Below are 23,308 nucleotides of genomic sequence, written 5' to 3'. Positions count from 1 at the left end.
ACGCTCTCCCCACACTCGTTTTGGGCTTTTGGGGTGCAATCAGCTCTGTCCAGACACCAATTCCACACCCGCAGGTCAAGCAGAATTCCCAGGAATGAGGTGGCTCTGGAGAGCTCTGCCCTGGGATGTTGCAGTTTATCCAGGAAAAAAAATGTATTATAAATATATATTTATTATTTATATTAATATTGCTATTTATGAAAGCATAAACAAGGATTAAAACCTTGCCTTCTGCAAAATTAGTCTGGAATGGAATTTGAGCAATTTCCAATGGAATTTGAATTAATTGGTGGAATTTGAGGTGCTCTTTGCTCTGTGTGTACAGGACACCCTTTCCCACAGGAGGAAAGAGCTGATCCAGCTTTCCAGGAATTAACATTCCTGATTTTCCTGGATTTTTTTTTTTTGGTTTTATTCCCTTTCCAGAACTCACCTGAGCTGGATGAGGAGGGATACAGCATCAGACCCGAGGAACCAGGATATATCCTTTGGTTTTGGATTTGCCTCCAGCCTGTGACAGGAGCTGGGGTGCACAGGCAGGCCACTGATGCTTTTTATTTCATTATTATTAATTATTATTAATTATTATTATCTATTTCCACCTTTTGATTTTCATTTGGAGCTGACACTCCGCAGATAAATCTGGATTCCTGAGGGATTTGGATTGTCTTTGATTCACTGCTAAAAAAATCAGGAGTGGGGGGAACATCCCTGGGATGCTCCAAGGAGACCAAAACGTCCACGGTGATCCTGGAGAAAAAAAAAAAGGAGGATCAGGGAGGAATTCCTGGTTTTTGGCAAGGAGGGGACGGCCAGGGGGATTTGGGATCTGCCCCCAGGGAAAGGGGACGGGAGGAGAGAGAACAGCCTCAAGTTCCAGAGGAGGTTTAGTTGGATATTTGGGAAAATTTCTCCACGGAAAAGGCTGGTCAGGCTTTGGAGCAGCTGCCAAGGGAAATTGTGGAGTCCCCATCCCTGGGGGGGTTTAAAATCCCTGTGGATGTGGCCCTTGGGGACACGGGGCAGTGCTAGCAATGGTTTGATTTCCTTTTATCCCATGGGGCTTTTCCAGCCTGAACAATTCCATGAAATGCAGCCATGGATCCAAGCCCTGGCCGGGTTTATTCTGATTTTTTTTATCAGCTCCCCGTGCTCGGGGTGCAGCAGTGACACCCCCAGCTCGGGATTCCTTCCTCATATGGGATCAGAATTCCAGAGGAGGTTTAGTTGGATATTTGGGAAAATTTCTCCATGGAAAAGGCTGGTCAGGCATTGCCACCAGGGCAGGGGTGGAGTCCCCATCCCTGGGGGGAGTTAAAATCCCTGTGGATGTGGGGACACGGACACTTGGGGACATGGGGCAGCGCTGGGGGATGGCTGGACCCGATTATCCCGTAGGGTTATTCCAGCCTGAACAATTCCATGAAATGCAGCCACGGATCCAAGCCCTGGGCTGGTTTACTCTGATTTTTTAGCAGTTCACGTTCTCGGGGTGCAGCAGTGACACCCCCAGCTCGGGATTTCCCCTCCCCATTCGGGATCACCGTTTTGGGATCGCCAAATCCCCTCTCTTGGAACATCGCAGCAACAAAATTCCTTGACCGTTCCTCACGCACCAAAGGAAAACACTTCTACTCCTCCAGCGAGTCGGAGGAGGAGGAGGAGGCGCACAAGAAATTCAACATCAAGATCAAACCCCTGCAAGCCAAGGACGCGCTGCGCAGCGCGGCCACCGTGGACGAGCTCAAGGCTTCCGTGGGCAACATCGCCCTGTCCCCATCCCCCGTGGTGAGTCCTGCCCACCCTTCCCCGGCTCCCAGGGCACGGCTGATCCCATGGGATCACCCCAAACTCGGCAGGGCTTGGCGTTCCGTTCGGGGGGTTTTTGGTGGGTTTGTTTTAGGGGTCCGGCTCGAAGCCGTGCGTGTTGAAATGATGTTTCTGGTTTAAAGAGTCTTAAAAATTCCCTTTCTTGCTGGTTAAGGGAGATCGGGGTGTGTTGTTCCCTGATTTTTCTCCCGTCTTCTCGTCGGTTTTTTTTTTCGATGAGGATAAAGGGGAATTTGAAGAAAAGAGAATTTTGGATTATCGCTATCCAGGGTCTTGCCTTGATTCCCAAGCGAAGGAAAGAATGTTTAGGATTTTCCATGGGGTTTTGGGGGGAAAGTTTCTCACCCTGGAGGTGAATCCAGGTTCCTGGAATGTTCCTGCCCTTGATGGTCTTTTCCTGATTCCCAAGCCAAGGAAAGAATCTTTAGGATTTTTCCATGGGATTTTAAAAGGATGTTTCTCATCCCTGAGGTGAATCCAGATTCCTGAAGGGTTCATCCCATTGAGGGTTTTATCCTAATTCCCAAGCCAAGGAAAGAATCTTTAGGATTTTTCCATGGGGTTTTGGAGGGATATTTCTCACCCTGGAGGTGAATCCAGGTTCCTGGAGGTAAAAGTTATTTTTCCTTTTTCCATCCTGCCATCAGCACCAAATTCTAGTGGAATGTGTATTTTACCAAATATGATTTTTGTCTCCTTTTTTTCTGGGGTGTTTTCCTGCTGAGGTTGGGGAGTTTGGGGGAAAAAAAAGGGGGAGAGAAACCCAACCTCAAATTAACAATTTAATAGTGATAATAATAATAATAATAATGGGAAAATCAAATTAATGTGGAATATGCATTTTACCAAATAGGGGTTTTTTTTTTTTTCTCCTTTTTTCTGGGATGTTTTCCTGCTGAGGTTGGGGAGTTCGGGAGGGGAAAAAAAGGAGAGAGAAACCCAACCTCAAATTAACAATTTAATAGTGATAATAATAATAATAATAATGATATTAGGAAAACCAAATTTTCACAGACTGTGCATTTTACCAAATAGGATTTTTTTTGTGTGTCTCATTTTTTTTCTGGGGTGTTTTCCTGCCGAGGCTCGGGGGTTTGGGGAGGGATGAGCTGAGGAATTTGGGGCTGGCTGGGAGGGGGACGCTGCTGTGCACTGGAGCTGCCTGCAGGAATCCACAGGAACGGAATTCTGACAGGAATTCCAGCTTTTCCTGCCCTTCTCCTCGGCTTCTCTGCTCTCCCAAAGCAGCCACAAATCCCTGCTGGGAGGGACATCAAAAATCCCATGGATTGAGCTGGGACGGAGCCAAAATCCCACCCCAATCCACACCTCCCAACACCCCAGGGTGCTCCAGCCCGGCCTTGGGCACTGCAGATGTGCCAGATGTGCCCTTTGTCATTCCTGCCCCCTGGACTGGGAACTGGGATGGGAATGGGGCAAACTGGGAGTTCTGGTGCCTGAATTGGGATGGGAATGGAGCAGACAGGATGGGAATGGAGCAAACTGGGAATTCTGGTGCCTGAACTGGGATGCAATGGAGCAAACTGGGAATTCTGGTGCCTGAACTGGGATGGGAATGGGAGCAGACTGGGAATGGAGCCACAGCTGCTCTGGGCACCCCGTGCCAGATGTGCCCATTGTCACTGTCATTCCCATCCTCTGGACTGGGAATTCTGGTGCCTGAACTGGGATGGGAATGGGAGCAGACTGGGAAATGGGGCAGACTGGGAATGGCCGTTGTATTTTATCAATATAAAGATAAAACAATGGAATTCTTTTCCCTAAAACGCCTCAGACACAACTTTTACACTTCCAAGTGTTCTCTCTCCACTGGGTGGGTGAAGCTCGAGCTCTCCCGTCCCTCTGCTTTGTCTTGAACCTGACACCAATCTTCCATTCCTCTTTATAAAAATTAATTCCCTCACCTTCTCATTCTCTCTCTCTTTTTTTTTTTAATTTTTATTTTTTTTTTATTTTTTTTATTTTTTTTTCCTCTCTCTGCCTCCTTTTAGAGGAAAAGTCCGGTAAGAAACGCAATTTTAATCTCCCGGAATAATTTTTAACCCAGCTTTGTGTGCTCTTGTCCCGTCTCCAGAGCTGAAATGCCAAAAGCAAATACCGAACCCGCCCTTCTAGGATGAAGTTTAATTTCCTTTATGGCTGCCTTTTAGAGCATTTGAAAATAGGATGTGTAAAAACAGAGCTGGGCTTGGCTCTGAGCGCGGCTTTGGGGCTGCGCTTTGGATCCAAGGATTGGGACAAGGTGTGTCAGGGTTTTACCTGGATCCCACAGGTAGGAGAAGGCAGGGAACCCATCCGTGGGGCCATTGGGGTTTTTTCCAAAAAAAACCCAAAACTTCCAGTGGGGAAATGCCATTTGCCAGGATGTGGGGGCTCTCCCAGGGTGACCCCCCAGGTGTGGTGGCAGTTGGGGACATTGGGGTGCTGACGTGTCACTCTCTGACCAGGTGTCTCTTCTCTCCCCTTCTCGCTGACCGCAGCGGCGCAGCCCGGTGAGAACCTGGGAATGGGGGAATGGGGGAATGGGAATTTGGGAATGGGGGAATGGGAATATGGGAATGGGGGATGGGAATTTGGGAATGGGGGAGTGGGAATTTGGGAATGGGGGAATGTGGGAATATGGAAATATGGGAATGTGGGAATGGGAATTTGGGAATGGGTTTTTTTTCCAGGTAGGGGTTTTTTTTTCCGGGTAGGGTTTGTCTTTTTTCCCCAGGTAGGGTTGTGGGTTTTTTTTTTTCCAGTGGGGTTTTTTTTCCAGTGGGGATGTTGTTTTTTTTTTTCCTTTTCAGTGTTTTTTTTTTGTTTTTTTCTTTTCAGTGTGGTTTTTTTTTTTCCTTTTCAGTGGGGTTTTTTTTCCTTTTCAGTGGGTTTTTTTTTAACTTTTCAGTGTTTTTTGGGTTTTTTTTAAAGTGGGGGGGGTTTCAGTTTTTTTATTTTTTTTTTTAGTGGGGTTTTTCTCAGTAGGGATTTTTCCAGTGGGTTTTTTTTTTCAGGTAGGGTTTGTTATTTTTTTTCAGGTAGGGTTTTATTTTTTTTCATGTAGGGCTTTTTTTTTTTTTTTCTTTCAGGTAGGGGTTTTTTTTTTTCAGGTAGGGGTTTTTTTCAGGTAGGGTTTTATTTCCAGGTAGGGGTTTTATCAGGTAGGTTATTTTTCAGTCGGGTTTTTTTTCCAGGTAGGATTTTTTTCCAGGTAGGGTTTTCTGTTCCCTGGGGTTCAGCCACCTCCAGGAAATGTCCCCTCCTGCCACCTCTGCTCCTGGGGTGACAGCTGCCCTGCCCAGCCACTTATCCCTGTGTTTCTCCTTCCAGGGCACGATTAAAAGGAATTTATCCAGTAAGTATCACCTGTAAAAACCTGTAAAAAACCTGTAAAAACACTGACTGCACCTGCTGGAGGGGTTTTGGAGAGTGGAGGGGGGAAAGGAGCGAGTTAAATTTAATTTCAAGTGATCCTGGTGAAGTGTGGGGACATCCTTGGGATCCCTGGAGCAGTTCCTTGGTTTAGTTCTGTACAGAAATAAATCAGAATAAAAACGAAGATTTTTTTTTTTTTATTTTCTGCCAGGATCTGCCCAGAAGGGTGGGTGGGACAGCAGGAGAGACCCCGTGACTGGGGGAGGATTTGGGGTGGGAATGGCTGATCCGGGTCTGGGTTTTGGGGTGACAGTGACTGACCCGTGTCTCTGTGTCCCATGGGGATGTTTTGGGGTGACAGTGACTGATCCGGGTCTGGGTTTTGGGGTGACAGTGACTGATCCGGGGCTGAGTTTTGGGGTGACAATGGCTGATCTGGGTCTGAGTTTTGGGGTGACAATGACACTGATCCAGGGCTGAGTTTTGGGGTGACAGTGGCTGATCCGGGGCTGAGTTTTGGGGTGACAGTGACTCTGATCCGGATCTGAATTTTGGGGTGACAATGGCTGATCCAGGGCTGTGTTTTGGGGTGACAATGACTCTGACCCGTGTCTCTGTGTCCCATGGGGATGTTTTGGGGTGACAGTGGCACTGATCCCGATCTGGGTTTTGGGGTGACGGTGACTCTGACCCGTGTCTCTGTGTCCCAGGTGAGGAGATCACGAGGCCCCGGCGCTCCACGCCCACCCCAGACCCCGCCAGGTGAGTGCAGAGCCCTGGGGGGGATTGTCCGAGGTTCGGGGGACACCCCGGGACAGCGGGAGGTGTCCCTGCCATGGCACGGTGCCACTGGGCGAGGTTTAAGATTTTTCCAACCAAAATCATTCGGGGATTTTGGCAGCCCGGAGGGGCTGGGGGTGGTTGGGGTGCTCAGAGTCCGTCCCCGTCCTCCACCAAGAGCTGCAAGGACATTCCCTGCTGGAAACCACCTTGGGTGGTTTGATTTAGGACAGCAAACATGCGAGTTTTTATGGAATAAATGGAATAAAATCAAATTTCAATGGGAATGTGCAGCTCCGGGATTTGGTGTGTCAGACCAGAGCATTGTCGAGATCCCAAATATTTATTATTTTAATCCTTTTCCATCAAGTTTTGATTAATCCTAAAGCTGCTGTGGCACCACAAATTTTGGCACCGCGGTGTTGCCTCTCTCCTTTCCCTTTTTCCCACCTGGAATCCCGAGTTTGCCCGGCTCCTCCTCGATCAGGGATGAAAAAAAAACCTCCTGGAAAATATTTCGGGTTTGCTTCAAAGAGGGGCTGGGAGCACAAACCCGGCCCTCAATGCTCGCTGTGCCCCTCTCACCCCGCAGCAGGAGAGCCGGGGAGGACCCGGCAGCGCTGGCCCCGCTCTTCGGGCCCCCCCTGGAATCGGCGTTTGAGGAGCAGAAACTGGAGGGTGAGTGTGGGGTGTGGGGTGGGGAATGTGGGGTTTGGGGTCTGGGGTGGGGGAGTCTGGGGTCTGGGGGGTGGGGGAGTTTGGGGTGAGTGAGTTTGGGGTGTGGGATGAGTTTGGGGTGGGGGAGTTCGGAGTGTGGGGTCTGGGGTGGGGAATTTGGGGTTTGGGGGCTGGGGATGGGGGGAGTTTGGGGTGTGGGGTGGGGGGAGTTTGGGGGCTGGGGGAAGGTGAGTTTGGGGCCAGGGTTGGTGATTTTGGGGACCTGGTGAGTTTGGGGGCGGGGTGAAGGAGTTTGGGGAGCTGGGTGGGTGAATTTAGGGCCAGGGTAAGTTTGGGGACCTGGGCAAAGGAGTTTGGGGCCCTGGTGAGTTTGGGGCTGGGGCGAAGGAGTTTGGGGACAGGGTGGGTGAATTTGGGGACCCGGGTGGGTGAGTTTGGTGACAAGATGAGTTTGGGGCCATAGATGAGAGAGTTTGGGGACCTGGTGAATTTAGGGCTGGGGTGAAGGAGTTTGGGGACAGAGTGGGTGAATTTAGGGCCAGGGTAAGTTTGGGGACCTGGGCGAGGGAGTTTGGGGACAGGGTGGGTGAATTTGGGGACCTGGTGAGTTTGGTGACACCGTGACTTTGGGGACCTGGCGAGTGAATTTGGGGTCACGGTGATTTGGGGCTGTGGCAAATGAATTTGGGGACCTGGTTGAGTGGATTTTGGGGCCGCGGTGATTTTGGGGCCGCGGTGATTTTGGGTCACTGTGGGTCTCTGGCAGGGACATGGGAAGGGTCTCCAGCCCTGGCACGGGTGCAGTCCCCATTCCTGGAGGGATTTCAGAGCGCTGTGGCCTTGGGGACAGGGTCAGGGTGGCCTTGGGGACAGGGTGGCTTTGGGGACAGGGTCAGGGTGGGTTCGTGGGCTCTGAGGGATTTCCCAGCTGCACAATTCCCGAATTCCCAGGGAATTCCCGGGACATTCCCAGCCCTCCTGCTGCAGGAGACAGGGCTTGAAGGGCTGGGGTTAATTTGGGCTGGCTGGAAACAGAGCAATTAGTCAATTAGTCAATTAATTAATGATGAGGTCTGGGAGAGATCCTGACGGGGACCAGCTCCAGAATTATCCAAACTCAGGATTTTCCACCAAGCCATCACCCTGGAGCACTGAGGGTTAATTCCACCCAGGATTCTCGAGCTCTTGGACAAACCTTGCACCCCTCCATTCCCGGGAAATGCCACCTCAAAACTCAAAATTTTCCCCTTTTTTTCCCTTTTTTTTTCCTCCTTTTTTCCCCTTTTTTTTCCCTTTCTTTTTCCTTTTTTTTTTTCCTTTTTTTCCCCTTTTTTCCCTTTTTTTTCCCTTTTTTTTCCCCCCCCCTCTCCTCTAACCCAGAGACATTTTGCTTCCTTCCAAACCTGATTTTCCCAAAGCTCGGGGACCTTGCAGGATTTGTTTTCCCCAAATCCAACCCCATTCATGTCCTGGCGCGGGTTCTTCCCAGGGATCTTTTCCTCCCCCTGGGACCTCAGGGAGTGGCCGCTGCCTCATTACGTCCTCTCATTAACGCCTCCAGTTAATTATTTCACTCAAAGCAATGCTTGTAAGCAGTTCTCCGCACAGAAAACCCCCCCAAAAATCTAAATTATATATAAAAAAATCTCATTTCCTCCCATTTTATTCCCTGGAAATAGAATTATCTTTTAATTTTCCTACCTGATTTTTTTTTTTTTTTAATATCCTAAAATCCCAGACCACTTTTTGCCATCAACGCGATGTTTTCCTTCCCACAATTTGATTTCTCCAAATCCATCCCTGGCATTGTTTTATTTGTCAAGCGCCATAAATGTCACTTTAATTGCACGTCCTGCTTCAAAATCCGACCGGATTTTAATTACCCACCGTCCCTGTCGTTAATTAATGATGTTTCTGTCACTGTCTGGGCTCTTTTTTCCCAGGGTCTCAGTGTCTCCTCCGTGTGTTTGGGCGATCAGAAGAAAATATTTGGGTTTTTCATTGCTTTCAAACTTTTATTTTTTGATTTTTTTAAATTTAATTTAATTTTATTTTATTTTTTTCAGCTGCTCTGGACCAGCCTGAGATATGGGGGTCGGTCCAGCCCATCAACACAAACATCGAGTCCCCAAAACTTCCAAGACCTTTTCCAACTGGAAGTAAGTGAGCATCAAAAGAAATTTGATATATCCAGAGATCAGCTCAAAGATTTTTGAGTTTTCCCTCATGCAGGCTGTGCGATTCTAGAATTTTAAATGAAATTCTCTCTATTTATTTGAAATTCTCTCTATTTATTTGAAATTCTCTCTATTTATTTGAAATTCTCTCTATATTTGAAATTCTCTATATTTTTAAAATTCTCTCTATTTGAAATTCTCTCTCTATTTGAAATTCTCTCTATTATTTGAAATTCTCTCTATTATTTGAAATTCTCTCTATATTTGAAATTCTCTCTCTATTTATTTAAAATTCTAGAATTAAAATAATATCCTTTATAATATTATTATATACAATATATTCTAGATGATATCTTAAATTAAAGAGGGTTGGGTGTTTTTTTGTTTTGTTTTGTTTTTGTTTTTTTGTTTTTTTTTTTTTTTTTTTTTTTGTTTGTTTTTTTTGTTTGGTAGAAATGTCCCCTGCTGGTTAATTAGCAGCTGTTAATTAGGCCCCAGAATTCCCCATCCCGGATCCACGCGGGATGGGCACGGGAAAAAGGTGGAGGCAGCTCGGAGAGGTCAGGTTTAATTAAAATGCTAATTTAGGGGGTTAAAACAGGGGATGTAAAAAAAAAAAAAAAAAAAAAAAAAAGAGTGGGAAATTTAAAAAAAAAAAAAAGCAGAAATGCAGATGGGAGAAATGGATGGGATATTGGGAATTAATTTCTCCTTGGGATGGGATTGGGGGTTGAAACAGGAGATGTAAAAAAAAAAAGAGAAAAAAAAGAAGAGTGGGAAATTCCAAAAAATCCCGACAAAAATGCAGAGTGGAGGGATGGATGGGATATTGGGAATTAATTTCTCCTTGGGATGGGATTGGGGGTTGAAACAGGAGATGTAAAATAAAAAAGAGTAGGAAATGCCAAAAATATCCAACAGAAATGCAGAGGGGATGGATGGATGGGATATTGGGAATTAATTTCTGATTGGGATGGGATTGGGATGGGATAGAGGGTTGAAACAGGAGACGTAAAAAAAAAAAAAATTAAAAATAGGAAATTCCAAAAAAACCTCAACAGAAATGCAGATGGGAGAAATGGATGGGATATTGGGAATTAATTTCTCCTTAGGATGGGATTGGGGGTTGAAACAGGAGATGTAAGAAAATAAATTAAAAAAAAAAAAACAGTGGGAAATTCCAAAAAAACCCAAACAAAAATGCAGAGGTGAGGGATGGATGGGACATCGGGAATTAATTTCTGGATGGGACGGGATTGGGATGGAATTCCCAGGGAAGCTGCTCCATCCCTGGAAGTGTCCATGGGGCTCGGAGCCCGTCCCTGCCTTATCCCGCGGCTCCTGCCCGGTGTTCCCGGCGCTGTCCCGCTGATTTTTCCCTCCCCTCTGTGCTCTGTTCCAGCCCCTCCGCCGCTCCCCCCGAAGAACATCCCGGCCACTCCGCCGCGCACCGGCTCGCCCCTGCCCCTGGCCATCGGTAACGGCGCGGGCACGGCCCTGGGGGACACCGGGCTGGGGGGACAGGTGCCATCCCTGGGAGGGACAGGAGGGACAGGTGCCAGCCCCACCTTTGGGGTGGCACTGGGGGATTCAGGTCCCATCCCCGGCTCTGGGAAGGACAGGAGGGACAGGTGCCATCCCTGGGAGGGACAGCGGGGACAGGTCCCAGCCCCAGTTCTGGGGTGGCATCGGGGGGGGACAGGTTCCATCCCCATCCCTGGGAGGGACAGGTCCCATTCCCCTGCTCTGGGGTGACACTGGGGATGGCCAGGTCCCATCCCCAGTCCTGGGGTGGCACTGGGAGGGGACAGATCCCATCCCTAGTCCTGGGATGGTACTGGCGGGTTCAGGTCCCGTCCCTGGGAAGGACAGGAGGGACAAGTCCCATCCCCAGCCGTGGGATGGCACTGGGGGATGGTGGGACAGGTCCCCGTGGCACGGATTTGGTCCCTGTGCTTCCTCCTCCCTTGGAATTCAGAGAATTCCAGGCTGGAATTTCCATCCAGTTCCCTGTGCCATGGGCAGGGACACCTCCCAGTGTCCCCCAGGCCTTGTCCAGCCTGGCCTGGGACACTCCCAGGGATCCAGGGACAGCCTTTGGGGTGTTTCAGTGGATGCTGCACAAATATTTTTGGCTCCCAAGTCGGTGTCACCCCGGTGAAATTCATGTTCTTTACACCATCCCTGCCTTTGGATCAGTCACTCCGGGAATGCAGGGCAGGATTAAAATCCTACTGGAAACTGGGATAAATTCCCCAAATCCCAGAGCCCTGCTCCTGCCTGGAGCAGCCCTGGGCTGAGGAATGACAGAGAGGGCAGGGTCTGCTTGTGGCAGGGAGCTGCTCCTGCATTCCCTGCCCCCCAAATTCCTGCTGGAAGGTGAGAAAAGCCCCCCTGGTACTGCAGCCAGGGAAGGGAAGGAAAATGGTGCTGGGAATGAAGGAGAACCCGAGGGCAGGGATGGAAAAGTGTTGGATGCAGCCAGAGGACATGAGGTGCTCCCAGGTATATAATTCATGGTGCTGGCTGATGGAAAAGCAGGATTGGAGCAGGGAAGGAGCGACTTTGGAGAGGGGTGGAACACCTCGGCCACCAAGAGCTCCCCTGCTCTGTCCATCACCATCTCATCTGTGCTCCCACATCCCGAATTTCCTGCTCCTGGGAGCAGCCGGGCTGGCAGAGTGTCCGTGTCCATCCTCCATCCATTCCCAGGAGCAAATGCTGGATCATTTGCTGGGCCGTGCCTTGTGTATCTGTCAAGCAAGTGGCTGAGGTCTGTTCTTGTCCGGTTTAGCAAATTCCTCTTTTATCCTCAATGTTCATCCTAAATGTTCACCCTAAATGTAGAGCCATGGATGGATCCCCAAAGCAGAGGAGCAGGGATGGGGTGATGCCGCCCCGAGGATCCCAGAGGGCATTTGAGTGTTAGGATCTCCCTTCCCTGGATGTGAAATGCTTGGCTGATGGAGCTGTGGTGGTGCTGGAGTCAGCTGGGAATGTTGGTGTGTGGTGGCTCAGTGAGCAGAGCCCCCCAAAAATCCTGATCTGTGCCCTCCCAAAATCCCAATGTGTCCCCTCCAAATCCCGATCTGTGTGCCCTCCCAAAATCCCGATCTGTGTACCCCACAAATCCCGATGTGTCCCCCAAAATCCCGATCTGTTCTCCCAAATCCTGATCTGTGTGCCCTCCCAAAATCCTGATCTGTGTGCCCTCCCAAAATCCCAAGGTGTACCCCTCCAAATCCCGATCTGTGCTCCTCCCGAAATCCCAATGTGTACCCCCCAAATCCCGATCTGTGCCCCCAAAATCCCGATCTGTTCTTGCTTGTGGCTGGAATCCATTGCCCGTGGCTGGACTACACCCCCCATGTGCATCTGTGCCGCATGCCCAGCCTCCAGCAGTGTCCAACCAGCATGTCTAAATAGATAAATATATAAATATATATATATTTAATATATATATTTATACCTGAGTGTTTATAAATAGAGAGAGTGGGGTGTGCCAGAGTGCTGAGTGCACACCTTTGAGAGCTGCTAATAATAATAATTTGAAAATTCAGAGCTGCTGGTAAGGACGCGGTGCGGTTTAGAGGACAAAAGGAGGCTGTGAATTTGGGGGGAATTTGGGATTCCTGGCTGTGAGTGCCGGCTCGTGGTGCATGCTCCTTCCTCCAGCCTTTGGATCCCGCGGGATTCATCCCATGTCACACCTGGCTATGGTGGAAACCTTCTTGCCCATGAATTATATAAATAGAAATGAGAAAAGGTGATTTTTTTTAGAGCCTCTCCCGTAGAAGTAGAGCCCGTAGCGAGTTAATGCTGGGTGTAAAATAAACCTCCTCTGACCACAGGAGGGGACCAGGCAGCAGCAGAGCCCAAACGGGACAAACTCCCGTCCATCAATGACTTGGACAGCATTTTTGGCCCCGTGCCGTCCCCTAAATCTGCTGCTGCCACGGCGGAAGACAAGTGGGTCAATTTTTCCGATCAATCCCCGGAAAACGCTCCTCCTGCGGAATTGTCACCCCGGGAAAAGGCGGCGTCGCCAGCGGCGGCCGCCGGTAGCCCAGGCGAGCATCCCCGCCCGCTGCCCTCGCCGCTGCAGCTGGAAGACGCTCCCAAGAAGCTTCCCGAGCATCCTCCCCACCTTAAGGATGATTCCGTCGAACCCGTCGCCTCTCCCAAAGATTTTGGGCCGGGTCAAAGAGCAACCCCGCCGCCCCCTCCGCCGCCCACCTACCGCGCCGTGGTGTCGTCGCCCGGACCGGGCGCCAGCACGGGAAGCACCAGCGGTACGTGCTGTGAGCCCGGCTGCGCTTCGGTGTGGCCGTGGTGACCCTCCCGCCTGGCTGTGTCCCACCCAGCCCGTGCTGTGCTGTCCTGAGCTTCCCGTGTCCTTGGCAAAGCTTCTCCCGGAGCCGCGCTTCGCATCCCGAAATCGGGATGCAGGGAGTTTGCGTGTGGTGGTGTTGGTGTTGGTGCGGTTGTGTCGTCTGTGGGGGTAGAAATGTGGCAGAATCGTCAGAGCGAGCCTCGGGTTCAGGGGTTTTTGTTGGTTTTTTTTTTGTTTTTTTTTAATGTGTTTATTTTTTGTTTATTTTTTAATCACCCCGGTAGTTCACGGGTGTGAACGGTGCTCGGTTCTTCCCGGCTCTGGGTGTGGATGCTCAGCTGGGGATGGATGGGGAGATGTGTTCCAGAGTGAACCTCTCCCACGGGAGAAGCTGCTGGCTCTGCCTGCCTCTTCACCTGCTTAATTATGAATGTTCATTAGGCCAAACGAGCTGGGGGAGGCTCAGGTTACTCACGCTCCGTGCTTGAGGAGCTGCAGCCCGAGCCTGTTCTCGCAGGGTCTGTCCCTTGTGCTCCCATCCCGCATCCACCAGGGCTGATTTTGGAGGGGATCACCCCCCCAGAGCCTCGAGGAACCCGCACTGGTGCTGGGGTGGGTGTGCAGGTTCCAGTTCCACATTCCAGTTTGGAATTGGTGTCACTGCCCGGGGGATTTGTCACCTCCCCGAGTGTGGCTGGTGCTGCGAGTGTGGCTTTGCTTCAGTGCTGGTGGCTTTTCTGTGCTGGCTCGGGGGGTGGGAGGGGGTCCCTGTGGGGGCTGCAGGGTCCAGCTGGAGCTGGGAATTCTCCAGGAGCTGCCAGGAGCAGGAAGCACCAGGATTCGTCCTGCACTGCTCCTTCCCAGGATGGAGATGGGCCAGGGGCTCCCCACGTGGGGTTGGAGGATGGATGGATGTTGGGATGGATGGATGGATGGATGGATGGATGGATGGATGGATGGATGATGAAGCCCTGCTCAGCCTGTCCCAGGAGATCCACATCCCTTCTCCAGGAATTGCTCCTGTCTCAGCCAGGACTGCTGCAGCGAGCTGGAGAATCCAAGTGTGAGCCCAGCCACACAAAAATGGTGCAAATCCTCCAAAAGCTGCACCAGATCCAGCAGCTCTCCCACTCCTCCCACCTCTCCAAGGATCGTTTTTTGGGTGCTGTGGAGCAGAGCCACCCCAGGATCTCCTCCTGTCACCGAGGCAGGGCTGGGGACCTGGTGGAAGGCTTGGCTTGGAAGGGATCTCCAAACTCTTCTTGTTCCAACCCCCTTCCACCAGCCCAGGTTTCTCCAGGCCCAGAATTCCAGCAGATTTCTGATTCCATGCTGGAATCCCACGTGCTGCCAGCTCCTGGGGTAGGAAATATCCATTCTCTGGATGGAAGCCACCATCTGCCAGGCTTTGGCTACCTGGTGGCCACAGAACCCTCCATCCTGTGACACTCAGTCCTGCAAGGTCATTTTCCCTCAAAGCTTCCTATTTTAGTGGGATAAGGAAGGAAAAAAATTCCAACTCTGGTTCCCAAATTAATGGTTTGAATTTTGGAGTTTTGGCAAAGGAATGACTGGAATTTACTCCCTTGAAGCCAGGCCCTGTCTTGTCTGAGCCTGCTCTCCCTCACCTCTTCTTGTTCCTATAAACCCAGCTTTGATCTTTGCTTAATCTGAGCTATGACCCAAAAAAACCTTAGGAAATTATTCTCTTGGAAGTGGGAATTATGAAGTCATCATGTGATCAGTCTGAGCCAAGCACGGAGCTGTTGTGCTTCCATGGAAGTTCAAACCCTGGCTCAGCTCTCCTGGCAGTGAGATCTGAGTTCCTCCCTGCCCTTCCTGGTGTGTCCTGGTGTCACCTGTGTCCTCTCTGTACAGCTCCAGGTATTGCTGCATTTCTCCTGCAAGGAATTCCTTGTGCGTGTGGAGCTCCAGGCTCCTGGATGTCCCGTGCTGAAATTCCCAATTCACCAGAAATTCCCTTTGCAGCAGGGTCCCCGTGAGCCCTGCCATCAGCACCCTTCGCTGGGAGACTCTTCCAGATGTTGGCAGCTGCCTGCAAATCCCAGAACTTCCCTCTTCCACTTTTCCCTTCTTTGCTGGCCCGAGTGATGAGGGTCCCTAATTCCCAGTTGTGCCACCCTTGGAGCAGTGCTTCATCCATCACCCCCTTCCTCCTGCCCATATTTTTTGGGAATGCTGTAAGACTCCTCCAGTAACGATTTTACCAGAGGCTGAGCAGCCCCTGCCAGGCATCCACGGGCATCAGCCATTCTGGAAGGTTCCGTGCCCCTCTGCTGGGCCGTGCCGTGATCTCCTGGGGCTCTGGGGTGGGCAGCAGTGTGGGCACAGCCCGCAGGGCACTCACGGCTCCCGTTTGTTGCAGGTTCCTCGTCCCCAGCTCGCCCCGGAACGCCGCTGGCCACGTGTGGCACCCCCCCGCCACCGCCCCCCCGACCCCCGTCCCGGCCCAAGCTGCCCCCTGGCAAACCCCCAGTCAGTGACGTGGTACGTGGGCAGGGACGGGCCAGGGGTGGGGGTGACATTGGAATGGGACAGGGGGACGGGCCAGGGGTGGGGGTGACATTGGAATGGGACAGGGGGACGTGCCAGGGGTGGGGGTGACATTGGAATGGGACAGAGAGATGTCCCAGGAGTGGAGGGTGACATTGGAATGTGACAGAGGGATGTGCCAGGGAGTTGAGGGTGGCACTGCCAACCTGGAATGGGACAGAGAGATATCCCAGGGCTGGAGGGTGGCACTGCCAGTCTGGAATGGGATAAAAAGATGTGCCAGGAAGTGGAGGGGGACATTGGAATGGGACAGGGAGATGTGCCATGGGGTGGGGGTGACATTGGAAATGGGACAGGGGGACGTGCCAGGGAGTTGAGGGTGGCACTACCAGCCCGGAATGGGACAGGGGGACGTGCCAGGGCTGGAGGGTGACATTGGAATGGGACAGGAGGATGTCCCAGGAGTGGAGAGTGACATTGGAATGGGACAGAGAGACATTCCAGGGAGTTGAGGGTGGCACTGCCAGCCCGGAATGGGACAATGGAGCTGCACAAGTGACCCGAGCTCAGCAGGAGGGGTTGGGATTTCCCGGGATTTGTCCCCCGTGGGAAGAGCTGTGCCCACCTCTGCCCTGCCAGCCTGGAGATGTCCCGTCCCGACAAAATTTTATTTATTTGATGCGAATATTTCTGTGATTTTCTTTGTGTCATTTTTTGTTTTTGTTTCTCTCCAGTCCGGACAAAATGTTATTTATTTGATGCGAATATTTCTGTGATTTTCTTTAACTTTGTGTCTTTTTTTTTTTTCTTTTTTTTTTTTTGTTTCTCTCCAGTCCAGACCTTTCAGCCCTCCCATCCACTCCTCGAGCCCTCCTCCGATAGCGCCTCTGGCCCGAGCTGAGAGCACTTCTTCCATTTCTTCCACCAATTCCCTGAGTGCAGCCACCACTCCCACCGTTGGTAAACACACACAGCTCCGCTCTTCTTTCACCTTTTTTACATCCTCAAATATTTCCCGATGCCTTTTCATTCGCTGGATCTTTTTTTAATTTTTTTTTAAATTTTTTTTTGGGGGGGTGGGATTTGTTAATTTGTGTCAGGGTTTTAAATGGGGGGGTGGTGATGCCTCGAGGCAATTTTTCCCAAATGTTGTGGGAAATGGATGTTTGGTGAAAAATCAAGGGAATTATAATGTCAAATGTGGTTCTGGGCTGTAAATTGGGGCAAAATCAGCTTTTTTTTTTTTTTTTTTTTTTTTGCAAGGGATGCTTGTGCCTGGAGGGGAGCGGGGCTGGAAGCCAGACCTTGGGATCCGGGAATTTTCAATCTCTTGGAATGTTTAAATTCACACTCGCCCTAAAAGCTGTAACAGGAAAAGGGGGAACTTGGAGAAGTCTCTTCCCAGCCCCTTGGCACGACCCAGAGCAGAACCAAAAGTTTCTTTTTTGAAGGAGTGGCCTGAAAAAAAGCGGGGTTTGTTAAACCCCGCCTGGGGCTCAGAAAGGAATGGGAACCGAGTCTGGCTGGCAGCTCCCAGCTCCAGGCGCTGGGTCCCCTCCTGTCCCCCTCCTGTCCCCCTCCTGTCCCCCTCCTGTCCCCCTCCTGTCCCTTCTTGTCCCTTCCTGTCCCCTCTTGTCGCCTCTTGTCCCCTCCTGTCACCTCTGTCCCTTCTTGTCCTCTCCTGTCCCCTCCTGTCCCGTCCTGTCCCTTCTTGTCCAGTCCTGTCCCCTCGATCCCCTCTTGTCCCTCCCCTCTTGTCCCCTCTTGTCCCTCCCCTCTTGTCCCCTCTGTCCCCTCCTGTCCCCTCTTGTCCCTCCCCTCTTGTCCCCTCTGTCCCTTCTTGTCCAGTCCTGTCCCCCCCCGTGCCCTCCTGTCCCCTCCCTGTTCCCTCTGTCCCCGCTGCCAGCGCTCCCCCCTCCTCCTCCTCCATCCCTGCCACCCCCTGGCTGCCACCCCCTCGCTTCCCGCAGCTCCATCCCTGCCTCTTCCTCTTCCTCCTCCTCCTCCTCCTCCTCCTCCTCCTCCTCCTCCTCTTTTCTTCCCAGCCCTGGAAATCCCATCCTGCCGGGAGTTCCCGCGCTCTCAGCGCTTTTGTCGCTGCTGTCAGGGCGGGGAGCGGTGGCTGGGAGGGGGTGGTGACAGCGCTGTCCCCGCGGTGGCACCGGTGGCACCGAGCCCTCCCGGTGGCTTTGCTGGAGTCTCCGGCTGCGTCTCCATCCTGTTGTTGTTGTTGTTGTTGTTGTTGTTGTTTGGCTCTCGGGGGTGCTCGTACCTGTTCCGGCTGTTGGTCACTGTCACAGCACCTTGCTGGGGAAATGTCACCTGGGCAGCGAGCCCTGAATGTCCCCCGTGCCCGCTGGTGGCACTGGAAGTGGCTTTGAGCGGTGCCTGTGGCACTGGTGGCCACAGGGACACGGCTTTGGTGGTGGCACTGAAGTGAGGGCATGGTGGCCACAGGGATATGGGTTTGGTGGAGGGGACAGAGAGGCTGGGGACAGGGACAGGGACAGCCAGGCTGGGGACAGGGACAGCCAGGCTGGGACAGGGACAGAGAGGCTGAGAAAAGGGACAGGGACAGCCAGGTTGGGACAGGGACAGCCAGGCTGGGGACAAGGACAATCCCCGGAGCTGCAGGAGGGCGATGGCAGCGACCCAAGGGCTGCTCCTGCCCCCCGACCTCTCTCAGGTTCTCCCTTTGGGTCTCTTTTTTTCTCTCCTTTTTTTTTTGGGAACAAAAGCTGCTGTTTGATGATTGGGCAGACCTCACCCCCTCTGCCCAGCACGGGCAGCTCAGTCAGAGCTGTTTAAGTGGGTGAAGGTCTCTGACCTCCTCCATAAAGAGAAAACAATCCGAGAAATTGAAACGCGGCTGAGAAAAGCCATGCACAGCCAGAACATCCAGAAAATGTCCTGTAAAATAAAGAGGAGCAAAGGGGCGCTGAAACTGGTTGTGTGGGGGCTTGAAAAGGTTTTAAAGAAAATATCTCATGGGTTGGGAGAGAGGTTCTGGTCCCAAACCATCCATGCAGGTTTCCTTGGAGGTTTTTCCTTTCAAAATCAGGCTCTGGGGTCATCCCTGACTGGGCAGCCAGGAGGAGCATCCCAGATTTTTGGAGGTGTTGCACTTCCAGCTCCATGCGTGGATTGTGCTGAGTGGGGAGGGATCCACAGGGATCATTGATCCAACTCCTGCCCTGCACAGATCCCCCAACATTCCCACCCTGAGCATCCCTGGGAGAGGTGTCCAAAATCCCGGAGCTGCTCAGGCAGCCTCGGGGCCGGGACCATTCCCTGGGGAGCCGGGCAGTGCCAGCACCCTTTGAATGAGGAATCTTCTGCTGGAATCCAGCCCAAACTTTGGGAAAAGCTGGATGGGGCACAGGCAGAGTTTTGGGAAAAGCTGGATGGGGCACAGGCAGAGTTTTGGGAAGAACTGGATGGGGCACAGGCAGAGTTTTGGGAAGAACTGGATGGGGCACAGGCAGAGTTTTGGGAAGAACTGGATGGGGCACAGGCAGAGTTTTGGGAAGAACTGGATGGGGCACAGGAAGAATTTTGGGAAAAGCTGGATGGGACACAGGCACAGCCAGGATTTGTTCGGGATCTGCACTGGGAAAGCGTCTCCTTGTTCCCACCAAAAGGGGACACTGGTGCTGGGTGAGCATCCAGGAAAATCCGCAGCCGAGGAGGGAGGAATTCCAGCTCCCAGGAGAGGAGAAGCTGGGCTGGGAGGAGTGCAGGGACGGGCAGGTCTGGACTCGGGGACCACTGCAGGTCCCGGGGGGCTGGGACACCCCAATCCAGTCTGTCCCCAGCGTCTCCCGTTCCCTGCGGCAGAGCCCGATGGAATTTGCCCGGGAGCACGGGAGGGGCAGTTCCCCCTCGTGTCCCCCCGTGCTGTCCTGCTGTGCTTTCCTCGTTGCCTTCACGTCAGTCTGGACAATTCCCGGCCGAGCACGGAGCTGTTTGATCCCCGTGCGGGCTCCCCTGCCGTCATTTCTCTGTCTCTGCCTTGGTACAAGTGCGCTGCTTGGTTTCACTTGGGATCCGTGTTTTTCATTCTTTCTGTGCTCTTTTCTTTTTTTTTTTTTTTCTTTTCTTTCTTTCTTTCCTTCCTTCCTTTGCGTTTCTTCTGCTTGTGTTATCAGAGGATGATGCTTTTGTTGACAAACTGCCCGCGTTTGAAAGGCGCAGTGAAACGCCGGCAGGTACTGTACTAGCAGGGAGTTTTCCAAGAATTCCAAGAATTCCGCCTCTGGAGCGGCACCCACCGCTCGCAGCACCTTGCATGACAGTTTCTCAGTGACTCAAAGGACTTGGAGGTGGAAAGTCGGCACCTCTCGAATTCCAAAAAGTTCATTTAGCAGCTCCAAAAGCTGCTCGTGCCCCCTCTCACCCCCACCCTCGGCTCTCACATCCCGAATTTTTCCAGCGTGGTGGCTTTGGGAGCGCAGGTTGCGCTGGGGAAGGGAAGACTCCAGCTAGGATCCGCTGCTCTGTGTGCGTGTGTCCGGTTCTCCGCAAATTGTCGTGTCCCGAGGTGCGACAGCAAACAGCCACGTGTGTCACTTGTCCCTGAGTGTCACAGCATCCCGCCGGGAATGCTGAGCAGAACCCCCGAGGAGCGCATGAGCCGCCAAAACCTCTTCTACCGTGGGCAAAAACCAAAGCGAGAGCTCCCCTCCAAAAGCAGAACGACTCTTCCATCATCTGGGCTTGCATAGCTTGGCTCCCCGCTTTCCGTGTCCCCGCTGTCCCCGCACGTGTGACCGCCCTGCAGCCCCTTAGCGACATTAATGACCTGCTCTGTGACTCACACTGTGTCCTTCTCTCTCCCTCTCCTTGACCTTTCCCATCCCGCTTCAACTCCTGGCCATACAGAGAATGAACAGCCTTCCCTCGTTTGGTTTGACAGAGGAAAGTTTTATTTGACTTTCGAAGGTAAGTAGTGCAAAGCACGCCCGGTAACCGCTCGCTCCCCTCGCTCTTCTCGCTGCCGGGGTTCCCTTCCAGGCTCCATCCGATCCAGCTTTCCAGGCTCCATCCGATTCAGATTTCCAGGCTCCATCCGATTCAGATTTCCAGGCTCCATCCGATTCAGATTTCCAGGCTCCATCCAATCCAGCTTCCCGTGCGGAACGCTATGGGCACTTAGATGGCATCGCCGGTCCCACCGCAATGGTTTTGATTTGATTTGTGCCATTTGTCTCGCTGATCTCTTTTTTTTCCTCATTCATCTCCTTAAAAAAACAAAAAAAAACAAAAAAAAAACCCTCAAAAAACCCTAACAAACAAACAAACACCAAAACAAAAACCAACCAACCGACCAAAAAAAAAGAAAAAAATCCGCCCCGAGCGAACCAAACCCCAAAGGAATATTGTGGATATTCCCAGGGGGCGGTGAGAAGCAGGGAGCGGAGCCGCTTGCACTGCCGAGGACCTTGACTCTGCCAGCCAGGGCTTCTCCCCGGAGCGGGCTGGGCTGGATGTGGGAATTCCAACCTCAAAGGTGTCGGGTTCGCTGCCTCCTCCCCTCCTCCCATCCCGATTTTGGGCGGGAAGGGCTCCGGGAATGCGCTGGCACTGCCAGCTGTGCCCTGGGCTTGTGCCGGGATGTGCCGGGCTGTGCCCTGAGCTGCTGCCGGGCTGTGCCGGGCTGGAGGATTTTGGGGAGGATGCAGGGAGGGGAAATGCTCGGTTTGGGGCTCGTGGCTCCTTGTCCAAGCTGTGTCACATCCCAGAGAGGACAAAGGCTGAGTCCTGCTGGGAGAGCCCCGAGGCTTTGGGGGAAGCTTCGTCCCGCCGAAATTTTCTTTTTAACGCCAGAGGGAAAAGCAGGAGGTTCTCTCCCAGCGGGGAAAGATTCCCCAAATCCCAGAGGAGCTCCCGGGAGCTGCTGTGGTGCTGCAGGCAGAGCTGGGGGATGCTGCTGGCATGGGCCAGCCCCGAGAACAGATCCATGTGTGACTCCCAAAGTGTCCCCTCCTGCACAGGGGTGGCCCTGCCTGGCTGGGGAATGACCCAGGGTGGCCCTGAGTGGCTGGGGAGTGGCCCAGGGTGGCACTGCCTGGCTGAGCAGTGGCCCAGGGTGGCACTGCCAGGCTGGGGAATGACCCAGGGTGGCACTGTCTGGCTAAGCAGTGGCCCAGGGTGGCATTGCCAGGCTGAGCAGTGGCCCAGGGTGTCCCTGCCAGGCTGGGGAGTGGCCCAGGGTGGCCCTGCCTGGCTGAGCAGTGGCCCAGGGTGGCATTGCCAGGCTGGGGAGTGGCCCAGGGTGGCCCTGCCTGGCTGAGCAGTGGCCCAGGGTGGCCCTGCCTGGCTGGGGAATGACCCAGGGTGGCCCTGAGTGGCTGGGGAGTGGCCCAGGGTGGCATTGCCAGGCTGAGCAGTGGCCCAGGGTGGCACTCAGCCCATGGGGATCACAGAGCAGACCCACCCTGGTGCCAGGGGTGGCTGAGCAGCAGCACAAGGCAGGGATCACGGTGGTGACCAGGGGGATTTGGGCTCTTCCTTTCCTCCTTTTTCCTCGACCCCAAGGTCCCCACTGTGACAATTCCCACTTTGCTGTCCCCACTCCCATGGCATCTCCCAGCTCAGACCCCAGAGGAGCTGCTTCCAACCAAAATCCCTGCCTGGCTTTCCTTTCTCAGGGGCTTTTTGGGAGCTCTGGGGGGAGCTGAGGGCAGCAGGGACAGAGTTATCCCCCAGCAGGAAAATTCCAGCTCCACATTCCCTGCGCTTCCTTGCTGCCCCTGCCTCAGCCCAGCACCAGCCCCGAACATTTGGGGTTTTTCTCGTGCCTTGAACTTTGTGTTGGAATCCTTGGGCTCGGTTCTGGTGGAGTTCGGGGTGGGATTATCCCAGGCTCTGCCTCCAGGATCATCCCCCACCCCAGCAAGGAGCTGCCACAGCTCCACACGCTGCATTTCCTGACTTGCCTCTAAATATTTGAAAATTAAAAAAAAATATATAAACTTAATGTGCAGGGAAGTGAGAGGAAATCTGAGTTTGGCATCAGGAACTCAGGGCATGGAGTACCAGAAGGGAAATGATTGTTTCTGGATTTTTTTTTTCAATTGATGATGGTTTCTGGCTTTTATTCTTTTTTTATTGGTGATTTTTCTGGATATAGAAATGGTTGTTCGTGGATTCGGGGTGGGGGTTTTTTTGGCAAAATCCACGTGCTTGATGGGCATGGGGCACCTTGTCCCTGTGTGGAAGGAGATGTGGTGATGTTGTCGTGCAGAGTCGTGGTCTGGGATCCTTCAGAGCTCCATTTTCCCACCTTTTGTAGGGAAAAATAAGGCAAATTAAGCTGCTCTGCTGCTTATGGCTGGATCCAAAGCTCCATAAAGTGGATTTATTTTTTTTTCTCTCTGTTATTATCAGGTCATTCATGCCAATGAAATGTTTATAAAAATGACTTTTGAGGCAGGAGCTGAAAATGCAGCTTTGGGGTGGAGTTGTGCCACAGCACTGGATTCGTCTCTCAGGTTTCTGGATGATAATTCCAGCCCTTATAATAGTTTATACTTTTCTTTTTTTAGTGAAATCACAGAGCCTAAAAATTAATTTATTCTCTGAAGCCACGAAGAGAAGGATTTATGGATTCACGAGG

At 52.2% G+C, this 23,308-nt stretch overlaps 1 protein-coding gene across 1 annotated transcript in view; it reads left to right on the top strand.

The window, feature by feature from the left end:
• SGIP1 (SH3GL interacting endocytic adaptor 1) overlaps positions 1-23,308 on the top strand; it is a 56,888-nt gene that overhangs the window by 17,867 nt on the left and 15,713 nt on the right. The window contains exons 6-18 of the mRNA XM_088169609.1: positions 427-481; positions 1,613-1,788; positions 3,843-3,854; positions 4,332-4,343; positions 5,164-5,188; positions 5,919-5,970; positions 6,581-6,666; positions 8,733-8,825; positions 10,246-10,320; positions 12,695-13,135; positions 15,563-15,684; positions 16,524-16,650; positions 20,572-20,631. Coding sequence (XP_088025735.1) covers positions 427-481; positions 1,613-1,788; positions 3,843-3,854; positions 4,332-4,343; positions 5,164-5,188; positions 5,919-5,970; positions 6,581-6,666; positions 8,733-8,825; positions 10,246-10,320; positions 12,695-13,135; positions 15,563-15,684; positions 16,524-16,650; positions 20,572-20,631 — 1,336 coding nt within the window. The remainder of the gene's footprint in view (positions 1-426; positions 482-1,612; positions 1,789-3,842; positions 3,855-4,331; positions 4,344-5,163; positions 5,189-5,918; positions 5,971-6,580; positions 6,667-8,732; positions 8,826-10,245; positions 10,321-12,694; positions 13,136-15,562; positions 15,685-16,523; positions 16,651-20,571; positions 20,632-23,308) is intronic.

Source organism: Sturnus vulgaris, chromosome 9 (assembly GCF_052056855.1).
Source record: "Sturnus vulgaris isolate bStuVul1 chromosome 9, bStuVul1.hap1, whole genome shotgun sequence".
NCBI classification, from domain to species: Eukaryota; Metazoa; Chordata; class Aves; order Passeriformes; family Sturnidae; genus Sturnus; species Sturnus vulgaris.
This window is presented reverse-complemented; position numbering and strand designations above follow the sequence as displayed.